Raw genomic sequence first — 23,514 nt, 5'->3', positions numbered from 1 at the left:
TCCCCGCATTACGTCCGGCACGCAGTGCCGGCCTAGAAGATCTGGGCATGAGATTAACCGTGCTGCTTGTTGACGTAGCTATTTGCGACATGGATGGACCCAGCTTGGCCTCGGTGGTCGTTATCGCCCGGCCATTTCTGCTTAACTCGCACACCCTTCATCTATCCTCATACCCATCTACTTTGAACAGAAAGCTTGCTTTCCAGCCAGATGGACCTATATTGAGCAAAACGGTGACTGTCTGATGACTCCCGTCCACAAGGTTCAACAACAACAAGGCACCGCTAGACTCCCCAACAATCCCTAGAACATCCATCGCAACGAGGCCCACAGCACTTTGACGCTAGCCATGTAGGACACTATTCCTTGCCAACTCTACTAGTCGTGCAAACCAAGTCATCGAACGCTTCGTTTTAACTACGAAAGATTAAACACCACCCCGCATCAGCAACTTCGTCCTCACCAAGCTCAACAATTCAAGCGCCCTCTTGTTTATTGCCTCATCGCCCACACGAGCCACTATCTTTTCCAGGTAATCCCGAGCCTTTCCCCAGTCACCCGTAGGTCGCATTGCCTGGTGTTCTGCCACAGCCATCATCGCTTTCGCATACTGCTCAACCGGGACATTTTGCGCCTGGCCGGTGGCAACAGCTTCCTCCGCATAAAATGTTGCTGCGTTGAAGTCCTCGACAGTGATTAGCAACTGCATCAGACGGAGATAAATCTGAAGTGGATGTGGCGCTTCAGATTCTAGAGCCTGCTTTAGACAGGCGATGGCCGTTTCAGGTCTGAAGATAGGTCATAATCTAGCCGCCCAAAATACGTCAACAGTGCTTACTTTCCCGCGAGTTCCCAGATGTGTCCAAGGTCTTCCCAAGACTCCGCTTCGTGAGGTCTAAAGAACGCAGTCAGATAATTGTCGGCCAAATTCAATCAACTCCCCGCACCGCAGATGTAAAGCGCGCTTCGTATAATATAGCGCATACCATGGCATCCCCAACGCGCCATAGGCCTTGCCCATACTCGCCCATGCTCTGTAATCCTTCGGGTTCGCATCTTTCCGCCACCGTAAGCACGCGATAGCAATCCAAAAAAAAGCCATAAATGCATACCTACGGCGCGGCGAAAGGACTCTATGGCAGCCTGCGGATTCTCCATCTCAATATACTCAAGCCCCATCATCGTCCAGGCAGGCGAAAACGTCCGGTCCAATTCCGTTGCGCGTCGAAAGTACCTGGCAGACTTTTCGTGTTCTGCGCGTAACGAATAATGACAGCCCAACAAATAGCACGTCTGTGAACGAACGTCATTCCTAGCAACACTATCGAGAACCTATTCCTCACTTCTGGTCGGTTCTTGCCAAGGATGAGAACAAACTGTGCAAGGGAAGACAATCTCTCCTTATTTTCTACCGCATAAAGAATATCGGCATATATTTCCAGGTCGTCGATACGGTATGGATCAGCGCTGAGAATGTGGTGGAATTGTTGGTCGGCTGCTTCATAGTCATGGATGATATAAAGGCCCTGAGCAAACTGTGCTCTGATCCACAGAGAGTTGGGAAACATTTGCGAACTAAGCAGGCGATTGCATGTCGGGATGTCGTCGGCAGCGAACGTGTTGAGGGCATTCATCATGCGGATCATGAACATCTGAACAGCAGGGTGTTGAACAGGGATTGGGAGGCGGTCAAGGAGCGAGCTTAACTGCTTGTGTTAGTGAAGATTAAAAGAAAACATGCCACTCACCGATTCAGGGTCATGTATGCAGTCAACTAGCAGCATCCAGGACGACCAGTTCCACGGTATTGTCTCAAGGGAAAGTAAAACACAGTCGATTGTCTCTTCAAAACGTTGAAGACGGAAGAGTAACAACGCTTTCCTAGACGCAACATGATTAAAACGCTCAGGCATAAACAGTAGGTCAGCTCACAAGAACAACAACCACGGATCGATTGCATTCTCCACCGTAAGGTACAGCTGCGCGACTTGGTTGTTCACTGGTTTCGGAGGCTGCTGCCGTCTATATCGCGTTGAGTATGGGTGTAACATAGGGAGAATGACGGACTTGTTGTCCAACGCGTGCCATTCTTTCAACGCGCGTTTCTCGCTGACCTGCGCGACTTAGTGATCAAATCGGTGAGAGGATGTACTCACGATATAGTTGCAGTATGTCCTCATAAACAAGCCTCTCGCGCTATTCGCATCGTCCAGCAAAACGATTGCCCGTGGAAACTGTTTCTCGTTGATGGCAAGACGCGCCAGATTGAGCATCTCTGCTTCGAGTTCTTCGTCTTCGGGTATGAATGGGGCTGGAGTTGTTGCCGGCTGTGCGCGAAACTCGGGATTTATTCCTCGGAGAAGGTCGAGAGCCCTAATTGTTTGTTAGGTTGGAATTATTTGGTTGGCAAACAACGGACCATTTGGTTGCATTTAGCAGCCCGCGCGCGTGGGCGGCTTTGGCAGTGCGGCGGATCTCCCAGACCGTCGACGCATCGACATAAGAGGAGTTTTGCCTTGTATTCATTTTCTCGACATCAACGCAAGAAGCGAGACGCGAAGTTGTACATAATCAGTCACGTTACATCACCAAATTGGGACGGACCTTATTAGCGTCTAACAATATATTTGCTACCCCGAAAAGTTGCTATAGTCGCTCGTAAGCCTCATGCATGGTCGAGAAGGGCAATGCAAGGGGATCTTAGAAACAGAAAGATGTTGCAAGGGTCTTGAAAGCAGCTACAAGGTATCATAGCCTTGCATGGGCTTTTGGGTCGTGCAAGTTGGCGCAGGTCTTGTCACTACTTGTTTGTTGTCTGAAGGATAAGGTATAGTTGTCAGATCCAAGAAGGGTAGCAGATGTCCACAACTTATCAAAAGCTTTGAGACACATACAACCAGTTTCTCCTGTTCACGAGCGCCAACAACGCTTCTGAATTGTGAATAGCATTGCAGGCAAGTTCAATCGCTTTTCGCAGAAACAATTCATTGCAGCGTGTAGGGCATAATAGTCGTATCTAATGGTTCTCTAGTTTGTACATATACAATGGCGTGAGCAATGGTCAAGCAATACGTGAAAGTTTGGGATGTGAGTGGTTAAAAAGAAACCGCAACGAGGATACGAGAGCAGAAGAGCCCGACCGAGTGAACAGCTCGAGAAATAATGACACTTGTTGTTCGTTCCACAGGGCAAGGAGATGGCGGTGGAGAAACCTGGGAACAAGATTAAAGACGAGTTGAGCAGAAAGGACACACGCACGAAACTCAGGTTGCTGATGCTGATTCTGGAAGACGCTCTGATGCAGCACGACGACGTCTTTGGACGATCGCCTCATCATCGTCACTTGATTGTTCCTCGTCATTTGAGTTTACGCCGTCCTCGATCTCACCGAAAACGCGCGTCTAAGCCAAGTAAGCAACAGCAAGATCAATGGCAGACCACATTACTCTGTGAGCCATTCCAAAGTCTCATTCCCCCAATTGGGCAAGTGGGGATTTGTGTCGTCTTCGAATGCGCGAATGGTTTTGTTGTAGAGATCGGTGAACTTGTACTTTTTGCTCTCCTTTGATGCCCACTGAGGAATACTGCTGATAGCTATCCGTATCTGAAATAGAGTCAGATGGTTATTAGCCCCCGTAAACCTGTAAGCCACCTGTACAACGATATAAGCAACCATATGTGCGGTCACTTTGTAGGTGTTGTGGATCGATGCGAGACAGCCTGTTGAAATTTGATCGACTTCATGGCTGGCGTCTGATCGAGTGATAAACAAGAGTCGTATTCCCTCGTTGATGATTAGAACATGACGGAGGCAAGAGCAGTTGGTTACTCTGACGATAGACACAGTCCTGAATAGGTTGCATTGATATGAGTGTGGGTCCCAATCTCCATCTCCGTAACAGAAGGATGGGAACCGGCGGGATGATGGTGTATACACATTTTCAACGATCTTCTGATTAATTCTGGGAGGAGGTGTTCATTTAGAACAATGAAGAATTGAGCTTACACTTGAGCTTCAGTCCTGATAGATAGCGTCAATTATGGTAGATTGAAGAAAGCAGAAGGGTTACGAAAGAGGGATCGGTGGCCTGAAAGAAAAGGTTAAAAGGCTAGCAACGAAGCAGTGGAGCTTTACCCTGCAGGTTGAGCATACACCAAAGGGGGGAAATGGATCCGATCTTTCCATGGCATGATCAGCATGCGGAGCTGTGGGTGAGCGAGACCGCGTCGAGATTTACTCAATCCAACATCGAGAGGCGGATAAAAAAAGTCAGAGCCATGAACGGGCAGTAGAATCCGGAGATTATTCTTGAAGGTATTTGTATCTTGTGTTCGGGCATCGCGTGCAGCCCTTGCAAGCTGTGGGGTATGTAAATACTTCAGTTGCCAGTAAAGTCAAGGACCTACACGGTTTCCCAGTACGTTCCATGGTCCCGGATTTGTTTTCGAGTCGAAATACAGTTGTTGAAGAACAGGAAGGACGTCAAACCGGCAAGTTGCAAAGATGGTTGTGAAAAACTTTGGCGTGATGCTCCGCGCACTCGCTGGGCATGAAAGTTAAAGTGTGCTCTCAGCAATTGGCAAGATTACCTCGCTGGCAGGTCCCGGAGACGGTCAGCGCCAGCTTGGTGAAAAGATTTCAGGCATCCGTATTCTAACACCCTTCTCATATCCCAGAACGCGTCGGGCGCCACGAGGTGTGAATTTGGCAGCGTCAATAACTTGTTGGTATGCCCCTCTATTGGACCTAGAACAAATCAGTATGAGACCTTGTATACTCGGAACACATGATTGCGAACGCATTTCGTGGTGGGCCATGCCGTCGTTTCTTTGGACCAGGTGGTGACGCTCTGGGTAAGAAGCCAAGGTTCATAAGGATGTCGTTCACAAAGCGTTCATGTTCAGGAGAAAGAGAAGGAGGGACTACGAGTGGCGCCGGACCGGTCGTAACTATGATAGCAGTGTTGGCCAATAATTGCAAGTTGTCCACGGTGGTCATCCAGCTCAGCCTACAGGTGAGGCTGGGGGCCCACTTGTCGCTGTGACTTGGCGTTCCCAGTCGGACCATTTTATATGTGGAATTTGAGGGCGTTACGAGGAGCGGGGAACTTGAAGTAGTACATCGCGCTGGTGGAAGGCGCTTCCTGGTCACCAGCCTCATGGTCACAGTCACAGTCACACACAATCACACAGTCACACAGTCACGGTCTGGCAATTAGTCGTTGTGAATCTACAGTGGGTTTTGCCAGAAGCCTGAAGCTAGGTATCCTATAGTAACAAGTGGTCGAGAGTTTATCCCGAGACCTTTCGTGGGACATCAAGTCGCAAAGAATCGCCAGATTTTGGTAGTGGACGTATCGAACTCGATAGCGAAGCTCCTTCAAGATAGTCGCACGAGCGACTTCGCTACTCAACACACGCCGATGATGGTTGGAGTAGTATGTGCGCTCGAAGTCAACACCGTCGATGCACAACACAGTCTTGAGGTTTGAACTCTCCGTCTCCAAAACTCATTCCTCTCACTTGCGAAGAGCGATCCTGCCATTCTCTTCGGTTACGACCTCGTTCTGCTCAGCCAAAAGGTCCTTCCGAATGTCTTTCACACCTCGCAATTTGACTGAGTCCAACATCGTGTTCTCGATTTGACGCAAGAAGGTATTTTCTCGACGTTTTTCGTCGTCTTTGTCCCCTCTGCCCCTCTGCCAAGCACTTGACACCGAATGGCAAGCTTGTCCAAGATGATGGCGGGGTTGAATTTAGACTCTATTTCATGCAACATGCTTCTCGAGCTAGATAAAACCGCTCGTGGACATGTGTTGCAAAGGTTGACCGAAGGTCACTAGGTTGGCGGCGATCGATACGGAAAATTTGGGTGGCATTTTGGATAATGCGCTGCATGTTGACGGGAAGATAGAAGTTGGTCGTGTTGTCAGCACGGGGGAAGATGAAGGTTCGCAGCAGGTTGCGGTCGTCAGAAAGTTGTGCGTATTCCTCGTCCAGTTTGGCCAATAATTCCAACGAGCTGTCATCCAGGCCGAGTTGGAGAACACCCATGAAACCACCCTTCTCGTCTGTCACATCCACTCGGTAGTTGTGGCGGAATTTTTCGTCGTCCATAGCGAAGATTGCGATGTCTTGCTTTTCAATGAAAGCACCATCCATTCCATCCTCGCCGTAGACGAATTGGATCAAGTCGCCAAGGGAAGGGATGAAAAGCGCCGGACATGGTGATGTCGAGGAAGGAAACGCATTCGCTGGCCGTATGGCGTCCTTCTTGATAACAAAAGCTTCCTGCATGGTGCAGGAGGGCCACAAACGAGGAAGCAACACAGGTAGAAGGGACCAATGTGACGAGGAAGGGAGGACCGAGCTCGAGAACAGGGCCGCGTAGTGGCGGTGGGACAAACGCGCATGATCAACGAATGCCCAAGTCATTCGAGAACGGCGTTGGTTGAGATCCACGGGGCCTAGACCGCTGTGGCAGCGAATATGGGTTATTTCACCACTTCCGCAATATAGGTGGTCGAAATCAGCAGCGGCAGCTGCCGATATCGTATCTCCAGATGATCACCGTCCCGCTAAATTTCTTGTTAAACTCCAGCAGCAAGAACGGGGCGGAAGATGTGGACAGTATGAAGGTGCTGAGGAAGGGGATGGCGAGAGCTCGAGAACGGGCCCGTCAAATGACGGGAGAGCAGATGGTAGCGGTCAAGGAGAATGAACAGATGTTGGGGAAGCCGCTATTCGAGCCGAAAAAGGTTCAGATCCACGAGGAAGGCCTATCGGCCGCATCAGCGACGTTTGCGCTAAAACGCGGGTTGCGACAGCATTTTGGAGGATGTACATAGTCTCCGCCTTCAGCAGAGACCTCTATAACACGACTGGTACGTTTTTACGGCCAGCAGAGGGGAGAAGACTGCATTATATGATGCAGGAGGAGGAGGGCATCGCCGACGTCAATAATGAGGCAAGTGAATCGCTCTGGGGCAGCGGCGGGTGATGAATCGATGGGAGGTGTGGTGCGGGAAGCTGTTTGGACGAGTGTTAGAGGCCACCGAGAGAAGTTATTCGAGCAGGGGGGTTGGCGCCATATTCGGCGATATACGACGGTGGTGGCCAGCTGGTGTTTAATTGTTGACAGGAGCAGAGATAGTTGTCAGAGAGAGGAAAAGGTCGTTGTGGGATGAGAAAAAGACAATATAGCGCTGGTGGTGGCGCATTTGAGGACTACTGCGAGAATTGAGCTTGACAATTCAGAAAGCTGGCCTAAAAGCGCACTTGAAAACCTCCAAACTGTTGTAGAGATTCGCTTCAAGGCCTCCATTAGCTTGAAAACTCATGGACTTCTGTAGCCCAACGCACAAGTCATTTTGAGTCGGTCATGGTCCAAAACAACCGAGTTCCAGCCTTGCACAGTTCCATTGTCTACATGTGGGACTAATTGCTCGGGGCCGTATTTGCGGATGGTATACGCGCAAGGAGGTGTTTGTGTGTCTGGAGACTAGAGGCGGAGGAGAACTTTGCCTGCGAAAAGCAATCTGGGTGAGTAAGTGCATGTATCAGTCACCGAATAACGCACCGTTGAGAGCAACAATAGCTCTGAAAATCGTCCCATAAGCCTCAGCACAGCACCCTCAGACGACTCTGTCTACCCCAGCCAGCCTTGTGGAGTTCCGGACCGTACCATCGTAGCAAACCATCACATCCTGCAGTGCCTTCACCAATCGCCGTTGGATGTAGCCCGTCTCTGCTGTCTTGATGACCGTATCGATCAAACCTTCACGACCAGCCATAGCATGGAAGAAGAACTCCTGGGGCGTTAAGCCACGCAGATATGAGTTTTCCACGAAGCCGCGAGCCTCTGGACTAAAATCGTCCTTCGTGAAATGTGGCAAGGTTCGATGCTTGAAACCAAAAGGAATCCGTCGACCTTCGACCGACTGCTGCCCAACACAGACCGACATCTGTGAAATGTTGATGAAGGAACCCTTGGAACCCGCCACCACCATCTGCTTGACATTGTTGTCTTCCTTCAAGTTCTTCTGTGCGAATTGACCCGAGTCATCACGAGCGAGATTGAGTTGTCGTTCGACCAGACTTTCAAACTACTGTCGAATCGCCATACCAAGGGCAGCCTTGAGCCTGTCGTGTGTGGCATCCTCGATGATGTTCACGACATTAGTTTTGCATTCCGCGATCTTTTTCGTGATGAACTCCATCGTTCCTTTGTCGGCGATAGTGTCGCCAATACCGATACTAAAGCCGTTGTGAAACAGCCAGTAGTTGACCACCATCTGTAGACCAGTGAACAGCTGCCGAGTCGCCTCTGGCTCTTTCTCTCGAGCCACCCTGCGAGGCACCGACAGTCTTTTTCTCCATGGTTCCGAATATGATCTCGCCGTTTTCAATCAACATGCCATCGTCGAACACGGGGTTGTTGCTCTTGTCTTCAGCGCCACGCAGGATGTTGATACCGCGAGGAATGACCATACTAAGAATCTGCTTGCCGGACCAGAGAGGTTTGGGCTTGAGGATTGCAGGAGTTGGGACAAGTCCGTCCCAATCAGGAACCCAGAGCAAGATGTTTTGAACTTGGTTCCAGTCAAGGAAGGCATCGCGGAGGGTGAATTTGCGAATGCCGCAAAGCGTGTCTTGGACAATACCCATGACTGGCTTATTGGCTTGAGGAGAAATGATCTACGAATGAAAGATGAGCTTCCGCGTTGGAAGAAACAATAATTCAAACCTGGCGTGGAACCCATGCTATTTGACTTAGCTCTGCCCGCGTCTCTTCGCTCTGAGGCACACTGAATGATTGTCAGTCATGGACGAGGGTCAACGTTGGTATACGTACTGCATGTTCACTTGACCTGCTGTTTGACGCATGAAAAGTGCTTTGCGCTGCATGGCTTCTTCGCGTGTCGTTCGCAAAGGGAAGAAAAGAGCCTGAATCGATGATTAAGTTTGTCTATAAAAGTGCACTTGAAGCTGACGAACCTGAGGATAAAGGCGAGCAAGATTCAGCAGGATGAAGCGTGCCTGTTTGACTTCGCGACCAGAGAGCGACATGCATGAATTGGGTATAAACGTGATCCAATACCAATAGCAGCATCGCCCTTGTACGTGTCGAAAGCGCGAGAAATCGGCAGGGTATTGTCAGAGCCAGGGAATGCGGGCGATGAGTGGCCTGCTTTTCCCGCTCTTGTACTGACCAGCAGCTTGAAGGTAACAGCTGACAGCGTTGGCCGCATAAGACAAGTCGTTGGGTACTTCCTTGAACATATTGTCGTTGTATTTTCCCCACTCAGCCCACGCCTTCGCCTGAGTCATTTCAAGCTGAACAGCCTGTCCAAATGCATTGTTCGCATCTTCGTTGCGCTTGAAGCGGGCAGGGAACATGCCTTTGAGAGTGAAGAATTGACGACAGAGAAGAAGACAAGGTTGGTGTTATTGATAACCTCGAGACCAGCTTGCAGATCGTTTGGCTTCTGATAATGACAACGGGTTTGCTCGCGCAGCTTGAGGAACGCTTCAGAGATCTCGATATTCGGAAGGGTGTAGATCTTCGTTAACGACGTAAAACAAACATCGAGGAGGTCGTGTTTGCGAGCCGCGTGGGCGAAGCGGTTGATGATCCAGGCAGTCTCGTGGCAGCCACGATATCCAAACGTCTGCGTATTATTCCCTGCCCCGTTATTTGTGATGAGGGGAATATAGGTATGGTTGATGGCGTGGAAGACGTTCTGCCTCCAAGCGACCAAATCGCTCCAAATACTTATGTCATCGTGATGATTCGGAAGCCGTTCACGCCAGGCTTGGAGGACCATCTCAAGAGGACCATCTTGAGATCGGAAGACTTTTTCTCGAGATGATGCGCTGTCGTGAGTGACAATGAGCCGAGAATCTGGACGGCCTCTTGTAGCTCCACGAATTGTTGAAAGTGTTGCAACAATGGGACATGAGCAGCAGAAAGCTGAGGCGGGAGAGCGACCCATTTGCGGAGTGACAGCTGCATAGCGTCTTCAAGAATCTTAGTAAACTCCACGTTTTTATCCAGGGCTGCCGGAAGCTTGAGCATGGAGATGAAAGCTTCAAAGACACGTCGTCGTGGCTTGTCATTCGTGAGTAGAGGAATTCATGAATGAAAACGATATACAAGACTCACCGTAGGCACTTCGGGAAGCTGATTAATCTGCTCCTCAAGGGCTTCTTTCTGGTCCAGCCATTGAGTCGTTCTCCATGCACTTTCCAGCAACAGCTCTTGGTTCCCCTCTGACTTCGCAAGGTCTTGAAGAACGTCCCGGTGTCGTACTAACTTCTCTGCCGCCAGAATCCAATGATCCATCGAAGTCGGGGCGTCCTGATTTTTGCAACGCTTGTGGAATGCCAGCAATATCGTTGTCCATGTAAGTCGCGACGTGGAACTTCGCAAGTAAAGGTAAGAAAGAGTCAGATATTTAGATGGCAAAACGAACCTGGAACAGTTGCTCAAACTCGAAGCTGACATGAGCGGGAGTCCCTTCATTTTCACATCTCCGAACATTGGCGGACGCTTTGAGAATGTCTCCTAGCTTGTAAGTCAAGTCATCCTCACTCCTCATGGCGCCACCATCGACAGCAATATTGGCAATACTAGGTCGGACTGGAGGCGGTGGAACAGGCAGGACGGAGAGTGTAGGAGGAGATGGACCGCGAAGAGGGTTGGAAGACTGGGAACACCTCGGAGCAGCGGTAACACCCGCTCTGCGCTTCCGATTCACCCTAACACGGGCGCCAGCACGCTGGAAGGTGGAGGACAGAAATGATGTGATGCTTGCTTACATCATCACAAGCTTCAATCTTCATCTCACAAAATTGTCGTCAAACACCTGTGCGTTGCACCATCACGCTACTCGAACGAACGCAGGTAAAATTCATGAATTGATGTTGAAAAAATACTGAGATGCTTGAACGAAGGGTCTCATCTCATTGTCAATGAAGAAATGCCGATTCTGTCGCTTCCCATCAAACAGAAATCGCCACTAGACCGTCAAGTTGAAGATCGAAAGGAACGATATCGGTTCGAAATTTGACGGTCTCCTTTACCAGGCTAGATAAATTATGAATGTTGTGGCTCAATAGTAAAAGACAATATTACCCCGGTTCGTTTACAAGGTTCAGAAGGTGGCGAGTGAACATGAACCCATCGACGGATTCGTGGTAAAGCAGCGAAATAACCGTAATCAAAGCCCGATGATAAAACACCTAATAGTCAACTATCGCTCAGTGTAGCGCAGCAACGAGAATGCTTACGATCGTGTTGTCCAAAATGGGATCACTACCATAAGCGAAGGTGTATAGAGCTTGAGCGAGCTGTTAGGATATCAGGATAATATAGTCTGTGGTGACGAGTAGCCATACCAGGGTCACCACCAGCGCCACCATGGCAGGTGGAATACCATAGCCGCTGAGGGGGAGCCCAAGATGTTTGTGTTGGGTGATTTTGACGATCATTTCCGTAATGGCAGGATGAGTGAATCGAGTGTCGCCGTTGAGAGGTTGGTCCTAGAGGTTTGGCATGTGAGCAACCTATCGAACGACTTGAACTTCGAATTTACCGGGTTTTTGTGCAAGAACATCTCATTCTTCAGCAAAACCTTGACCCTATCTTTCTGAGCTTCTAGGCGCTCCTCGTCGGAGTACGGCATCGAGGTTTCCCGGATTAATCGTGCCTTCAGGGATGTCCAGAAGGTAGTGCTCGAAACATATCATGTCCGCCAGAGTTAGCAAGTCGTCGTATAATTGGAGTTCCCCAGTCGTAAGCTATGAACGTATTAGTCGAATACAACAAGGGGCGATTGCGAAATGGTGTCATACAAAGATCTTGAGTTGGGGTTTTTCGTTTTGCCACCCATCTGCAGAGTCTCGTCAACACCAAGCTTGGAATGGAATATATAGAAACAAACCAATCTCCATTTCCTTGTTGTGATGAACATAGGCCGCGTAAAGTAGTGGGTCGAAACGGCTATCGTACTCCGTATTCGAGGGGAACGCGTTGTAGTAAACAAAGCGATGGGATGCGAGGCCTGCGGTTTGTGTCGAGCATGTTACTGAGCTTTGGGTATACTTGTTGGAACCGACGTGAAGTCTCGTGGAAGACCTCAGTAGAGAGCCTAGCTGGCGGTGGGTGTTTGATCCGTGCCCTGCCATGATAGTCGTGGGGTGCAAATCGCTCGGTGATCCAATCCAAGTGAGTCTCCGTCGATCCAGTTGGCGCTACAGTCTCAGCTTGCTTCTGTTGCTTCTGCGCAATGGGCTGTTTGCCACGCCCGTTTGACTTCGGTGGCTTTCCGAGATCTTGACTGGCGACTCGGAAGAGACCGCACGGGCCCAGTATGCGAAACGCTGGCTGAAGACAGGTTGTGTGGAAGGGAACGAGTAGCCGAGTAGTTTGATGGCGCAGACCCAGATTGTGAAATGCTGACCGAAGCCGAATCGTCTGCATGAGAATGAGCAGCGGAGTAAGAAGACGATGCGGATTGAGTTGCAGGCCGCGATGGGGCCGACCTAGTCTCCTACATAAAGCTTCAATAACACAAATAGGCTGCATTAGGCTCGTACCCGAGACGCTTGAGAAAAGGGTCCACGACTGGGGGCCATACCGGCAAGGATGTTCCCTTGATAAATAGGTCGAGGAAGACGCAAATTGTTGGTGTTCGAGCGAATCTCCTGATGATAGGTTGGAACCGTTGGATAGTATGATGGAAGGTTCGGTAAATTTTGTTGTCCAGAGTTGAATGAGCGAAGATTGCGACCAATGGGAGGCATTCCAGGGATGGAGGCGGAGTTGGAGGCGCCAGCTGAGAACAAGGCCGAGTCGGATTCGCTCGCGCGTTCCTCATCTTCAAAATGGTCGACAACAAAGCGAAAATGTCAGAATATCACTCACAATAATCCATCCTCCCAGGCTCCTGCATGACCGGCAGGGGATTCACATCAGCCTTGAGTCGCGTCAGTCAATAGAACTGGAAGTAAGAAGAGACTTACAGGTAGTCCCGCGTCAGCAAGCACACGTTGGATGAACGCGTCGAGTTCTTCGTCCGACGTATGATGGGTGGGAGTAGCTAATTGTCGTCATTAGCTGGAAAAGAAGGATAGCCAAAGACGTACCTTGAGGTGGTCCTCCCCATCCCTGCGGTCTACGATGTCCATCCATGGCCCGGTCCCCTTCAGGTTTGAGAAGTTTTGGAGTGAAAAAGAGCGTTGGAAGCAGGGCCGCCAAAAAAGGCCGACCATCCAGGTCGTGGCGACTCGCAGTTTATAGTGTGACGGCGGCATTGTAACGCCTAGGGTCGAAGATTCGCGATAATGATAAAGTGCAATCAGGATAACCATAGCCGTCATCGTGTTTGGGAGCTGCCTCCTTCCGTCGAGAGCAACTGGCGTCGGTTGAGTGACAGTCAAACACCGGATTACGTTGGTCACAGTCCAAAATTAGCTTGCGTCACGGCTGGCGTCACGCTTGTCGTCACAAGTTGTTCGTCACGAGTAGGTCACAAGTTGTTCGTCACGAGTAGGTCGCAGGCGGGACGTCGGACGGCGGGCGCGATGGGCTGGGAAGACTTAGATAGGACATTATCATGCCGGTAATATACAAACAAAATATACACCACTTGTACACTGAAGAGGGGGGCTCTAATAAAAGGATCAGGCGACGGAGACGGTTGGTGATTGGAGACGGCTTGAGGTGGAAGTCTGAGACTCCGACATCTGTTGGTAATGGAAGATTTGGCGTCGTAGGTCGGCGTTTTCGGCGCTCAACTGTGCGACATGGACCATGACATCGTCCCGAGACCGACGCAAATGACAATTACTCCACATGAGCGCCTAGTTTGATGTAAGCTGGGACTCAAGCAATGAAGGAGAACACACGTCAATGAAGAGGACTTTCTCTTGGATATCTCTTTGACTCTGGTCCAGGTCAAACTTTGTATGGAGAAGTTTAACCTGCAATACAGCACGAGATTGCAGTTCAGCTCGCAAACGTAGTTCGGCTTGTGTTTTGGCTTCTGAGAGCGCCGCATTTATGAGATTAAGGCTTTCATTGACATCTCGCAAGTTGAGCAAATCGTCTTGAAGGAGAAGTCGCTCAGCACGAAACTCATCCAGTTGAGTTGCGACAATGTCATGAGCTAGAATACTGTCAATCCTCTTTAATCCAAGCACTTCACATACACACTTGAAATAGATGCCATTTGATGGATGTAGAATTCAACAGCACAAATGCTCGTGGGCGAGCGGAAGGATGGAGGAGGAGGGAAAGAGAAGTGCTGACAAATGAGGCTGTGCTGCGGCTGATTTCTGAGACTGAGTCACTGTGTATTCAAGACCATTTAAATACAGACCTAAATCGACCATGTAAATGGTTGCTGGGTCACTCAGAAGACAGGTCAAGCTGGTGCAGAAACTGGTGAATTTTCCTGACGTCGTGATGATCTCCAAGTGAGCTGCTTTGTCATCATCAACAACCTGAATTCTACCAACACAACGGCTGGCCGTGCTTTCTACACATGACTCCAATTGATGGCACAGGACTTGCCAGTGGATAGTATCTTGCTCAGTCAACATGCCAAAGACCCAACACAAATGTGACTTGTGCAGCAAACCACTTCGGAACCTGACCGATGCAAAACGTGTTCACGACCGAACATGCCCTGGCTTCAAGGCTCTACATATTCAGTCTGTATCGCATATCCATCAACGCTTAGCGCTGCAGTCAAATCCCACTTCAGCTCTCGGTCCTCCGGGTCGAAGTCGAGGTGAACATTTTCATAGTGAAAAATTATGATGCAACCTCTCACGCGCCGTCTCAGATGCAGGTTGACGAAGTCCCACCCGTCTTACCAGAACCCCCCGAGCCCGAGTTTCGTCCAAGCGGTCTGCCAAACCGTCGACGGCATGCCCCGGCGCGACTAAACGACGCTGCTCCAGCTCCTCCACCTCGGATAAGGCGGCGACGGGGAGAGGATGCACCACCAGCACTATTCATGGCGCCATCCTCCTCCACAGCACCATCCTCCTCCATAGCACCACTACCTACCGCAGAACCGGAGCCAAAACCACTCCAAACGTATATACAAACGGAACCCAATGAATTCGGGCTTTACAAAGTATATCCCCGACGTCCAACACACGATCCTGACGCCCACATTAACATTCGTGATCTTTATCAAGTCCCGCTGGCGACCCAAGGGGGTGTTGACTCACTAACCCCACAAGAACCTTGGTACTACCCCTTCCCCAACGCTTCAGTTGCGCATATGATGAAGTATCACATCGAGGAGGAGAGTGCAGGCTCCATTGCTGGCTTTGATCGACTCATTCACAATATACTTCGGCCCAATCCAGAGGCTGAATCAGATGGCGTCAATCTACACGATCTGCCCCTTCCTTTTTCCACCAAAAAGTTCCTCGACGACCTGGACAAAAGGGGAATCGAGCCATTAGGAGTGAATGAGAAGTGGCTTCGTGGTTGTGTGTCGCTTAAGCTACCCTGTGCTGGTCGGAAGCAAAAGGAGATGGACGCCCCAGAATTCACCCTTACCGACATCTACTATCGACCGCTTCTCGACCCGATCAGGGAGGTGTTACAAGGACCACTCTTCCAGCAATTCCACACCACTCCCTTCTCACTAAGATTTGACCCAACCTCTGGTCTCAGTGAGCCAACAACGCCCAATATACCATTAGTCGACATGAACGCCCCGTTGGACAAATGTGGCCTTCCCGATTTGCTTCCTGACCATGAGGAAGTTTTCGGGGAACTCTACACCTCAGCAGCTATGCTCGAGGCGTATCACGCCATTCCGCAGCCTCCCCCTCCACAATCCCCAGAAGATCCAGTGGAGAGTATCATCGTCGCCATTATGGAGTGGTCTGACGCCACCCATCTGGCTCAGTTTGGTACAGCTTCGCTGTGGCCAGGCTATACATTTTTTGGAAACCACCCAAAAGGATTTCGAGGCAAGCCATCAGCGAATGCAGGCTTCCATCAAGCATACTTTCCAACTGTACGATCTTTCGCAAAGGAATTCTTGTTCTGACAGTCTTAAAGCTCCCCGACTCTATTCGCGATCAATACCGAGAAAAGTTTGGACAGGATATGGCAGACGACGTTTACCGACATCTTAAACGTGAGTTAATGCACAGAATATGGGAGCTTTTGCTTTCAGAGGAGTTCATGGACGCATACGATAATGGAATCAAGATAAAATGTTGGGATGGCATTGTGCGTCTAATTTTCCCCCGATTCTTCATTTACGGTGCGGACTATCCAGAAAAGTCAGTATCCAACACAGTTGTTTTCCTTGCTTGTTGATGATAACTGAACAGGGTCCTTCTTGCTACAATCAGAAGCTTAGGTGGACATCCCTGTCCTCGTTGTTTCATTGCAAAGTCGCAAATCTCTGAAACTGGAACTGTCAATGATATGAAGCGACGGCAAGTGCTTTGGGTGGATGATCACCATCGGCGTGAAATTATCGAAGACGCGCGCAAAGCTATCTTCGATAATGGTTTCGCTGTTGCCGGTTCCTCTATTGACAACATGCTCAAACCGAACTCCTGGGTTCCGGTCCGCGTATGTCAAGCTTCAGAGATATATTCACGTGCTTATCGCCAAACTCAGAACGCCTTCTCAAAACTCAACACCGAGAAAACACCATTCAACTTCTATAGTCTGTTTGTTCCCGACCTCCTGCATGAAGTCGAGTTGGGAGTCGTCAAGGCAATTACCATCCACTTGATCCGTATGCTCCAAACCTTCAAAAACATTGACGAATTTGACGCACGGTAAGTGAAAACCGGCAGATCATGGGTGAACTCTATTAATTCAACCCACAGATTCCGCCAGATTGAGCCATTTGGTCGTTCCGGAATCAGGGCCTTTGGGCATAATGTCTCCGAGATGAAATATGCAGCAGCAAGAAATTTTGAGGACGTTTTACAGGTGTGCCTTCTACATCTCCATGTTGCCTCGTAAACATGAAATGCAGTGCATTCTCCCTGTTCTTGAAGGCTTGTTTCCCATGCATCAAAAGCTGGTAGATCAGCTTTGTTTCGAGCTTGCAGTCTGGCATGGCTATGCGAAACTTCGTATATGCATACCACAACAACGGTTAAACTCTTTCGGACTGCCACCCGAGATCTTCTCACATCGATTCGACGATTTTCCCGAGAAACAGCCAACGTGAAGACGTATGAACTTCCTCGTGAAGAACGTCGACGTCTTAAAAAAGCCTCAAAAGCTCCATCTACCTCTGCCGCACTACCCACTGAACCACCTGCCTCCGTCCCGAATCCTCCTTTGCCTCCTCCTTCTTCCGTTCAAACAAAAAATACAAAGGGGAAGAGCAAGTCGCGCGCACAGCCGCCTCAACCCGTCTCCTCCAATGCAACTGCGGATTTGCCCACAGAATTGCCAGTGCCTTCTGGCTCTTTACCGAAAGCGCCCGCCAAGAAAACCAAGCAGCAAAAGGAGATGGTCGAAAAGCCCTTCAATCTCATAACCTACAAATTGCATGCATTGCCGGACTATCCAGACGCAATAGTGCGGTTTGGAACCACAGATTCAACATCTACACAAATTGTACGTTCTAGGCTTCCTTTTTATCCATGTTCAAACTCCTCTGTAGGGCGAGCTTGCACATCGTCTGGTGAAATATCTCTACAGTCGAACCAACAAACGTGATCACGTCCACCAGATTGCGAAACACGAACACCGTCGACGACTCATACGTGCAATGTGGGAACGGCGCCGTCACTACAAGAAATTGGAGAATAAAGCCGTTGCGGGGGCAGAGGCAGCGCTGCGATGACGACCAATACCAACAGCTCAACCGAGAAAGGAAAACAACCTGATAATCGTAGGAAGCGGTTAACATCTGCTTTGCATCCCCAGAAAACCCATTGGGGACAGGTCTACGTCCCTCCCGAACAACACCACTATATTTCCGACTCAAAGAGATCATTTTGGCGTCTCTCGGATCTAGTCGACACTGAGATATCCGACGCTGATAGTGACTCAGATTCTGGTGCCGATGGGCCTCGCCTAGAGCGAATGGTAGGTGTCAATGTTAACCACCTTTCATGATCACCGCAACTGACTGTAAGCTAAGGATATCGACCGTGCATCAGTACCTGATCCTGCGTTGAAGGTGCGGCTTCCAATTCCTTCTCTAGAGCCTCCTAGCAACTGAAGTGCAGGACTTCGTTCGAAAACTGAAATCTCATCTGCGTCATCGACTATGCGACTCGAACGCTGACCAAGTCGAATTTACCCAGCAAGATTTAATGAACGTCGTCATCGAAAAGGATCTACTATACACGCATGCAACCATGCATGTTAACTACACGACTTACGATGTGCGCCGAGATCAAGATGTCCTGAATCCACGTACTCGTCGATTCTTTCTCGTCCATGCTCAAGATCCTGTGGATTCACACCGATACTGGTATGGTGAAATTTTAGGAATCTTTCACGCTTATGTGTTGCTGGCTGATGTTCCCGGGAAATCGCAACGCCTTGAATTTCTTTGGGTTCGTTGGTTTCAACGAGATATGACATACAAATGTGGCTTCAAAGTCAAACGGTTTCCCCGGCTCCAGTATATGCCGCATCAGAGCCCAGACGCGTTTAATTTTCTCGATCCACGAGATGTTGTCCGGGGCTCTCATCTTATCCCTGCTTTTAATCACGGCCACACCAACGAGTACCTACCACCCAAGTCATTCGGCAGGCGTATGGGAGATAAGGACTGGTTGTTCTATTATGTCAACTTGTGAGCTGCTCTTCTAACTTCGACTCTCTTCATCACTCATTGTTGTTGATAGAGTTGCTGACCGCGATATGCTAATGCGCTATCATGACAACGTGGTCGGTCATCGAAAGATAGTGCCCGTTCAAGCCGAACTTTCCGGGGACCGTAACCAAGGCGAGCAAGCGGAAGATGATACAGCTCAAGAGAACCATGCACCCAACGCGACGGAGTTGATGAATCAAGATACGCCCACACACCTTCAGGATGGTGGCGTCCCCGCTTACCTCAAGTGTTGTCGAAGAAGCTGTCACTGACGACAGCGCGATGATGATGAATGAGGAGCAGGAGGGTATAGAGGATCCAGATTGGTGCGGAGTGAGCTCGAGCTCAGGATCAGAAAGCGACTCGGAGGAGGCAATTGAAGGGGAAGAGGTTTGGGGAGATGATGCGATACGAAATCAGCTACAGCTTGCGGAATAATCTCCTTCTTCTTCTGACTCACCCTGTCTATGTACGTACTATAGTTGCTACACAACAGACCTGTGTTTGCTTGTTACAACATGTTCAAAAGTTGCTATAACATGGGATAACGCGTTCCGCTCCAGACGCGTTACTCCAAATTGTCGTGACTGTGACTCCTGCAAATTGTCGTGACTGTGACTCCTGTCACAACCGTGTCACAGACCTGCTCCAAACTATCGTGATGCTTCGAATCGTCACTCATGCAGCAGCGGCAATCTCACGGGCTTTCCTATAAAGCAGGGATCGGCTGCCTTGCAACATCCTCACTCCCCCTCGCAATGTCTACCAGCAGTTCCGACATTCTTGACTCTGCTCAGCTCCCCCAATTCAACAATCGTCGAATGGGACGTGTTATTTCCTATGCCGCGCCGACTCCCGACACCCCAACCCCAAACACCTCCAATCAGGCTCAGCACGGTAGTCTATTCACCCCAGGCGCTGCGACAGACCGCTCTGAAACGCCCGTTCGACTCTGTCTTCCCCCGCTTGTGCGGCATCTCAGTCCTTCTTTTTTTGGCTCTATTGACCTTTTTGTCAGACAAGCCCTGAACACAACTAGCAATGAGGACAGCAACGCTATCATCCGTACGTGAACCAAATGTCTTCTATCATTGATTTCAACACACCTTGGTAGCTTTGGCTGAATACCAGGCACTCCTCGGCAGGTTCGACACGCTGAGCGAGAAGCACGACATCCTTACTTTCGACTTTGCTCTCCTGCAACACGAGTCTACGAAGGAAAAGAACGAAAACCACGATCTCCGACAGGAAATGGAGCATCTCGAATACCAGCTCAATAACGCTCTCGAGCGGCAGGCGCAGCTCGAGCGGAACTCCCGTGATTCACTCACGCGACAAACACAGTTGGAAAAAGACCTGGATACCACGCGCAAGGTGTTGACTGCCAAGACTGATAAAGTCAAGGTACATGATTCATATTCTCATCTGCCCCGCATTACATTGAACTGACGACTTTGCCAGCTTCTCCAAAAGACGTCTAACCATCTGTACAACGAGCTTGAAAGAGCCCATTCGCAAAATGCTCACCTGCGCACCGAAAAGGACGACATCCTAGACTATCTTGCCGACACCCAGCTGCGCCTTCACAATGCCGAAAACGCTCTTGCCGAAGCGAGTCGAAAAGCATGCAACAGTATCGCTTCTCTCAACCATCTTATGCGTGTGGTGCGGAATGCGCTCGAGACAGTCGACAATTCGGAGCCCGATGCTGGAGATGTGTCGATGGATTCGCTGAATATGTCCCGCGAGGTCATCGAAATCTCATCCGACAGTATTCAAGTGTTGGCGTAAGACGGCGCCGTTACCTCTCTTTATCGCTCTCCCTCGTAGCACCGTATCTCACAGTTGGACTTACATTCTCTCTCGCACTCAGCAGTACTAGAACATTGTCAATTCAACCCCTTTTCACTCTTTCGTCTGCGAAAATGCATTGAGCTAAAGTGTCTACTCGGTTGAGCTGTATATCTTTTTGAGAGTTTGTATGGTGTGAACATGGTTTGTAGTAGGCGTAAGGGTTATAACAGAGTTGCAGGTCATTGGTAAGGGAGTTGTTGAGGTGAGGAAGGGCTTCGGAAAGGTTGTGACGAGGTTGTAACTGATTCCTGATCAGCGAAGGGCTTACGTGGAATGGACAAATTTGGTGATGTAACCGCTCTCTTTCTTGAACTTCCACAACGACAAGGAAACAAGTGGCTGGATTTAGTGTTCTGTGTGGCTTTGCCAAGTCAATACGCCAGATGTCGACGGAATGCTTACTGGTACAAACCAAAAGGATTTAATTCTATCCACATTGGTGATAAGTACTTCACCAATGGCCGCTATGAGGTCAATCATTGGCAGCTCGGACAAGGTTACTCAAGGTCACTCATCGACTGTCTCAGTGTCTGGATTGTTCGCGACTCTACTCGAGCTCTACCACCAGTGCTTATTGAAGATCGGCCTAGTCACCTGATCAGAGGCATCTCCCGAGTTGGGTGTCCTAAAGTATCTCAAGGATACTTTAAATCTTTCATACATGGGACGAGGAAGCAAATCTGTCATCCGAATACTGCATTTTTTTTCACGACCTGCTCACTTGCGCTCTGGAGCACACCTCAGTCCGGGAACGTCACCACCAACTTGAACAAATTTTCACAGTCTCGTGGAAGTTTGCCTTGGAATGGATAACGCTTCCTGCAAGTCGAGTAACTCCAAGTTGCTCGGACCTTGGAAACAAAATTTAGAATTTCCTGCCAAGTATCGAACGTGACAGGCCGTGACGTGGGTGACTCGAGGACTGGATGACTTCCGTGTACCCCTCGCCTCACTGCGAACACCCACTCGATTATGAACCTGGCGGTCTGCACCCTGTTCATATCGGCGACATCTTTGCAAACGGTCGCTACGAGGTCATGGACAAGCTCGGATTCGGCTACTCCTCAACAATCTGGCTTGTTCGCGACTTAACAACTGCCACCTACGCGTCACTAAAAATTCTCGAGGCCCGTAGGACAGTGTCTCCGACAGAACTCGTAGTTTTGAAACATCTCGAGGCCACATTTAATGCGGAGGAGGAGGGCAGCAAACATGTAGTTCGAATGCTCGACCACTTTGGTACGCTTTGCGATTGAAAGTGGTGTTGATCTTATCTCCGTTTCACACAGTGCATGAAGGGCCGAATGGAGCTCATATGTGCATTGTTCAAGAGCTCCTTGTTCCTGCACTCGCCGTCGACATCGTGATGTACGATGGTCACTCTTGTCTTCCAGTTGCTACGGCAAGTAGAATTGTTGGACAACTTCTTCTCGCTGTCGACTATCTTCATAAACGTGGGATTGCTCACGGCGACCTCCACTCTGGAAACATACTTGTCTGCCTTCCGCCGACATTCGACCTCGAAGTTGATTTTCGCAAACCAATAAAGCAGGCTCGCGGGTTGCCTACCGAGCTCTCTCCTCACAGACCTCAATATCTCGTTGTCCCCATCGGACCACGCCTCCCCGCGAGTTTCTTGCGCTCCTGCTTGTCTAAACCTTCCATCAAACTTTGTGATTTCAGTGAATCGTACATGATTGGCATGACCGAGCCACCATGCTTTGCATCCCCCCATTTTCTCCGTCCACCAGAAGGCATTCTCGATGAAATCTTGCACGCGACTCCTGAAACAGACATCTGGGCGCTGGCTGTCGCGATCTACCATATCCTGACAAGTGGTTGTGGGTTATTTTCCATCAACGACGACCATGACTACATATTGGCGTCCATGGTGCTGGTGCTAGGGAAGTTCCCGGAACCGTTGTGGGTTAGTTGGACCGGCCGGGGAAAGTTCTTGGACGAGAATGCCGACCCGGTCCCGAATGCTATCGGCCCAGTAACTTCCCTGAGCAACAAAGTTGAGTGCTGGTTGTGCGATGAGAAACAAACCCCCGCATTGACCGCGATGTTGGATTCTATGTTACGATACGAGGCCAAGGCCAGAAGCACAGCGAGTGACATCGTGCACAGTCAGTGGATGGAGAATTTCTGCCGTCCGTATATGGGCGAAGATGTAGTCTTGCCAATTGAGCGCAGGAAGATACAACCCAATATTGTCAACATTACTCCTCAGACTACCGCGTAAAATACTCCATATACGGTGCACTCGCTATTGTCGGTATAGTGTGCAATGGTTCAGGCTGTCCGTATTAACGAATTAAAGCAAACTGACCATTTGATGAAATATCCAAACCTTGGGAGATAACCGGCGCGGAGGCGATACTGGAGCCTTTGTTGCGTTATAGCGAGAAGAGTTCTTGTCTTCCGCTTGATCCGGTCTTGCGAGCTGAGCCGCCGAGCTCGGCGGACTTTTATGGTCGTGCACATTCGAAGAGAGAAGAATAATAGCCACAATAAAGGAAGGAGAAAGGGGGGAAGCTGAAGAATTAGCCACTGCCGTCGGTAGAAATCGTCAGTTTGTAACTTTCCTCACCTACGACATGCAGGTATCAATCCGTGCCGCTGATCCGAAGTATGTTTGCTTTTCGCCACCATGAATGGCAAAACAAGGACTAGACATGCACCATCGCTTCCACCAGTGCCTCTTTTGGGAGGACCGACTTGCGTGCTCGAGTGTAAGTGGAGTGGTAGGCGAAGGGAAAGGCGCGCAAATGACCATGACGTTGGCCCGTTCTTTTGTGCTGACAGATATTGCGGAAGA

The 23,514-nt window shown here is 49.7% G+C and overlaps 7 protein-coding genes across 7 annotated transcripts; 2 read left to right on the top strand and 5 right to left on the bottom strand.

The window, feature by feature from the left end:
* Positions 1–396: 396 nt before the first annotated feature.
* On the bottom strand, positions 397–2,553 carry MIND_00526800 (TPR-REGION domain-containing protein; the record flags this gene model as incomplete). Its single annotated transcript, XM_037362055.1, has 11 exons — positions 2,420–2,553; positions 2,157–2,373; positions 2,068–2,114; positions 1,933–2,022; positions 1,749–1,881; positions 1,344–1,706; positions 1,113–1,293; positions 948–1,056; positions 839–895; positions 464–788; positions 397–417 (listed from the first exon to the last, which is right to left on the bottom strand). The coding sequence occupies exons 1-11, from the start codon at positions 2,524–2,526 to the stop codon at positions 397–399; spliced, it is 1,650 nt and encodes a 549-aa protein (XP_037222347.1). The 5' UTR covers positions 2,527–2,553.
* A 3,210-nt stretch (positions 2,554–5,763) lies between these two features.
* Positions 5,764–6,297, bottom strand: MIND_00526700 (DNA-directed RNA polymerase subunit; the record flags this gene model as incomplete). The annotated part of the gene is made up of 1 exon (XM_037362054.1): positions 5,764–6,297. The coding sequence occupies one exon, from the start codon at positions 6,295–6,297 to the stop codon at positions 5,764–5,766; it is 534 nt and encodes a 177-aa protein (XP_037222346.1).
* Positions 6,298–7,127: 830 nt separating this feature from the next.
* MIND_00526600 (Beta and beta-prime subunits of DNA dependent RNA-polymerase) lies at positions 7,128–7,964 on the bottom strand (the record flags this gene model as incomplete). The annotated part of the gene is made up of 5 exons (XM_037362053.1): positions 7,128–7,230; positions 7,279–7,309; positions 7,363–7,501; positions 7,580–7,648; positions 7,698–7,964. The coding sequence occupies 5 exons, from the start codon at positions 7,962–7,964 to the stop codon at positions 7,128–7,130; spliced, it is 609 nt and encodes a 202-aa protein (XP_037222345.1).
* A 141-nt stretch (positions 7,965–8,105) lies between these two features.
* Positions 8,106–9,069, bottom strand: MIND_00526500 (DNA-directed RNA polymerase subunit; the record flags this gene model as incomplete). Its single annotated transcript, XM_037362052.1, has 5 exons — positions 8,106–8,256; positions 8,303–8,697; positions 8,747–8,807; positions 8,855–8,946; positions 8,998–9,069. 5 exons carry the CDS (start codon positions 9,067–9,069, stop codon positions 8,106–8,108), a joined length of 771 nt encoding a protein of 256 aa, XP_037222344.1.
* Positions 9,070–9,326: 257 nt separating this feature from the next.
* MIND_00526400 (uncharacterized protein) lies at positions 9,327–13,195 on the bottom strand (the record flags this gene model as incomplete). Its single annotated transcript, XM_037362051.1, has 17 exons — positions 9,327–9,774; positions 9,825–10,111; positions 10,166–10,272; positions 10,313–10,424; positions 10,476–10,761; positions 11,138–11,244; positions 11,293–11,352; positions 11,401–11,544; positions 11,683–11,802; positions 11,857–11,894; positions 11,946–12,065; positions 12,121–12,388; positions 12,465–12,554; positions 12,601–12,881; positions 12,929–12,980; positions 13,027–13,103; positions 13,150–13,195. 17 exons carry the CDS (start codon positions 13,193–13,195, stop codon positions 9,327–9,329), a joined length of 2,643 nt encoding a protein of 880 aa, XP_037222343.1.
* A 1,657-nt stretch (positions 13,196–14,852) lies between these two features.
* MIND_00526300 (uncharacterized protein) lies at positions 14,853–18,822 on the top strand (the record flags this gene model as incomplete). Its single annotated transcript, XM_037362050.1, has 11 exons — positions 14,853–16,049; positions 16,094–16,320; positions 16,372–16,618; positions 16,667–16,830; positions 16,882–16,987; positions 17,034–17,133; positions 17,184–17,626; positions 17,673–17,782; positions 17,839–18,100; positions 18,156–18,173; positions 18,220–18,822. The coding sequence occupies 11 exons, from the start codon at positions 14,853–14,855 to the stop codon at positions 18,820–18,822; spliced, it is 3,477 nt and encodes a 1,158-aa protein (XP_037222342.1).
* Positions 18,823–21,619: 2,797 nt separating this feature from the next.
* Positions 21,620–22,938, top strand: MIND_00526200 (Protein kinase; the record flags this gene model as incomplete). The annotated part of the gene is made up of 2 exons (XM_037362049.1): positions 21,620–21,932; positions 21,983–22,938. 2 exons carry the CDS (start codon positions 21,620–21,622, stop codon positions 22,936–22,938), a joined length of 1,269 nt encoding a protein of 422 aa, XP_037222341.1.
* Between the last annotated feature and the right edge of the window lie 576 nt (positions 22,939–23,514).

This window comes from Mycena indigotica (genome assembly GCF_014461135.1).
Source record: "Mycena indigotica strain 171206Taipei chromosome Unknown Mind.scaff0004, whole genome shotgun sequence".
In the NCBI taxonomy this organism is placed as follows: Eukaryota; Fungi; Basidiomycota; class Agaricomycetes; order Agaricales; family Mycenaceae; genus Mycena; species Mycena indigotica.
Note: the sequence above shows the minus strand (reverse complement) of the source record. Positions and strands in the feature narration are given on the sequence as shown.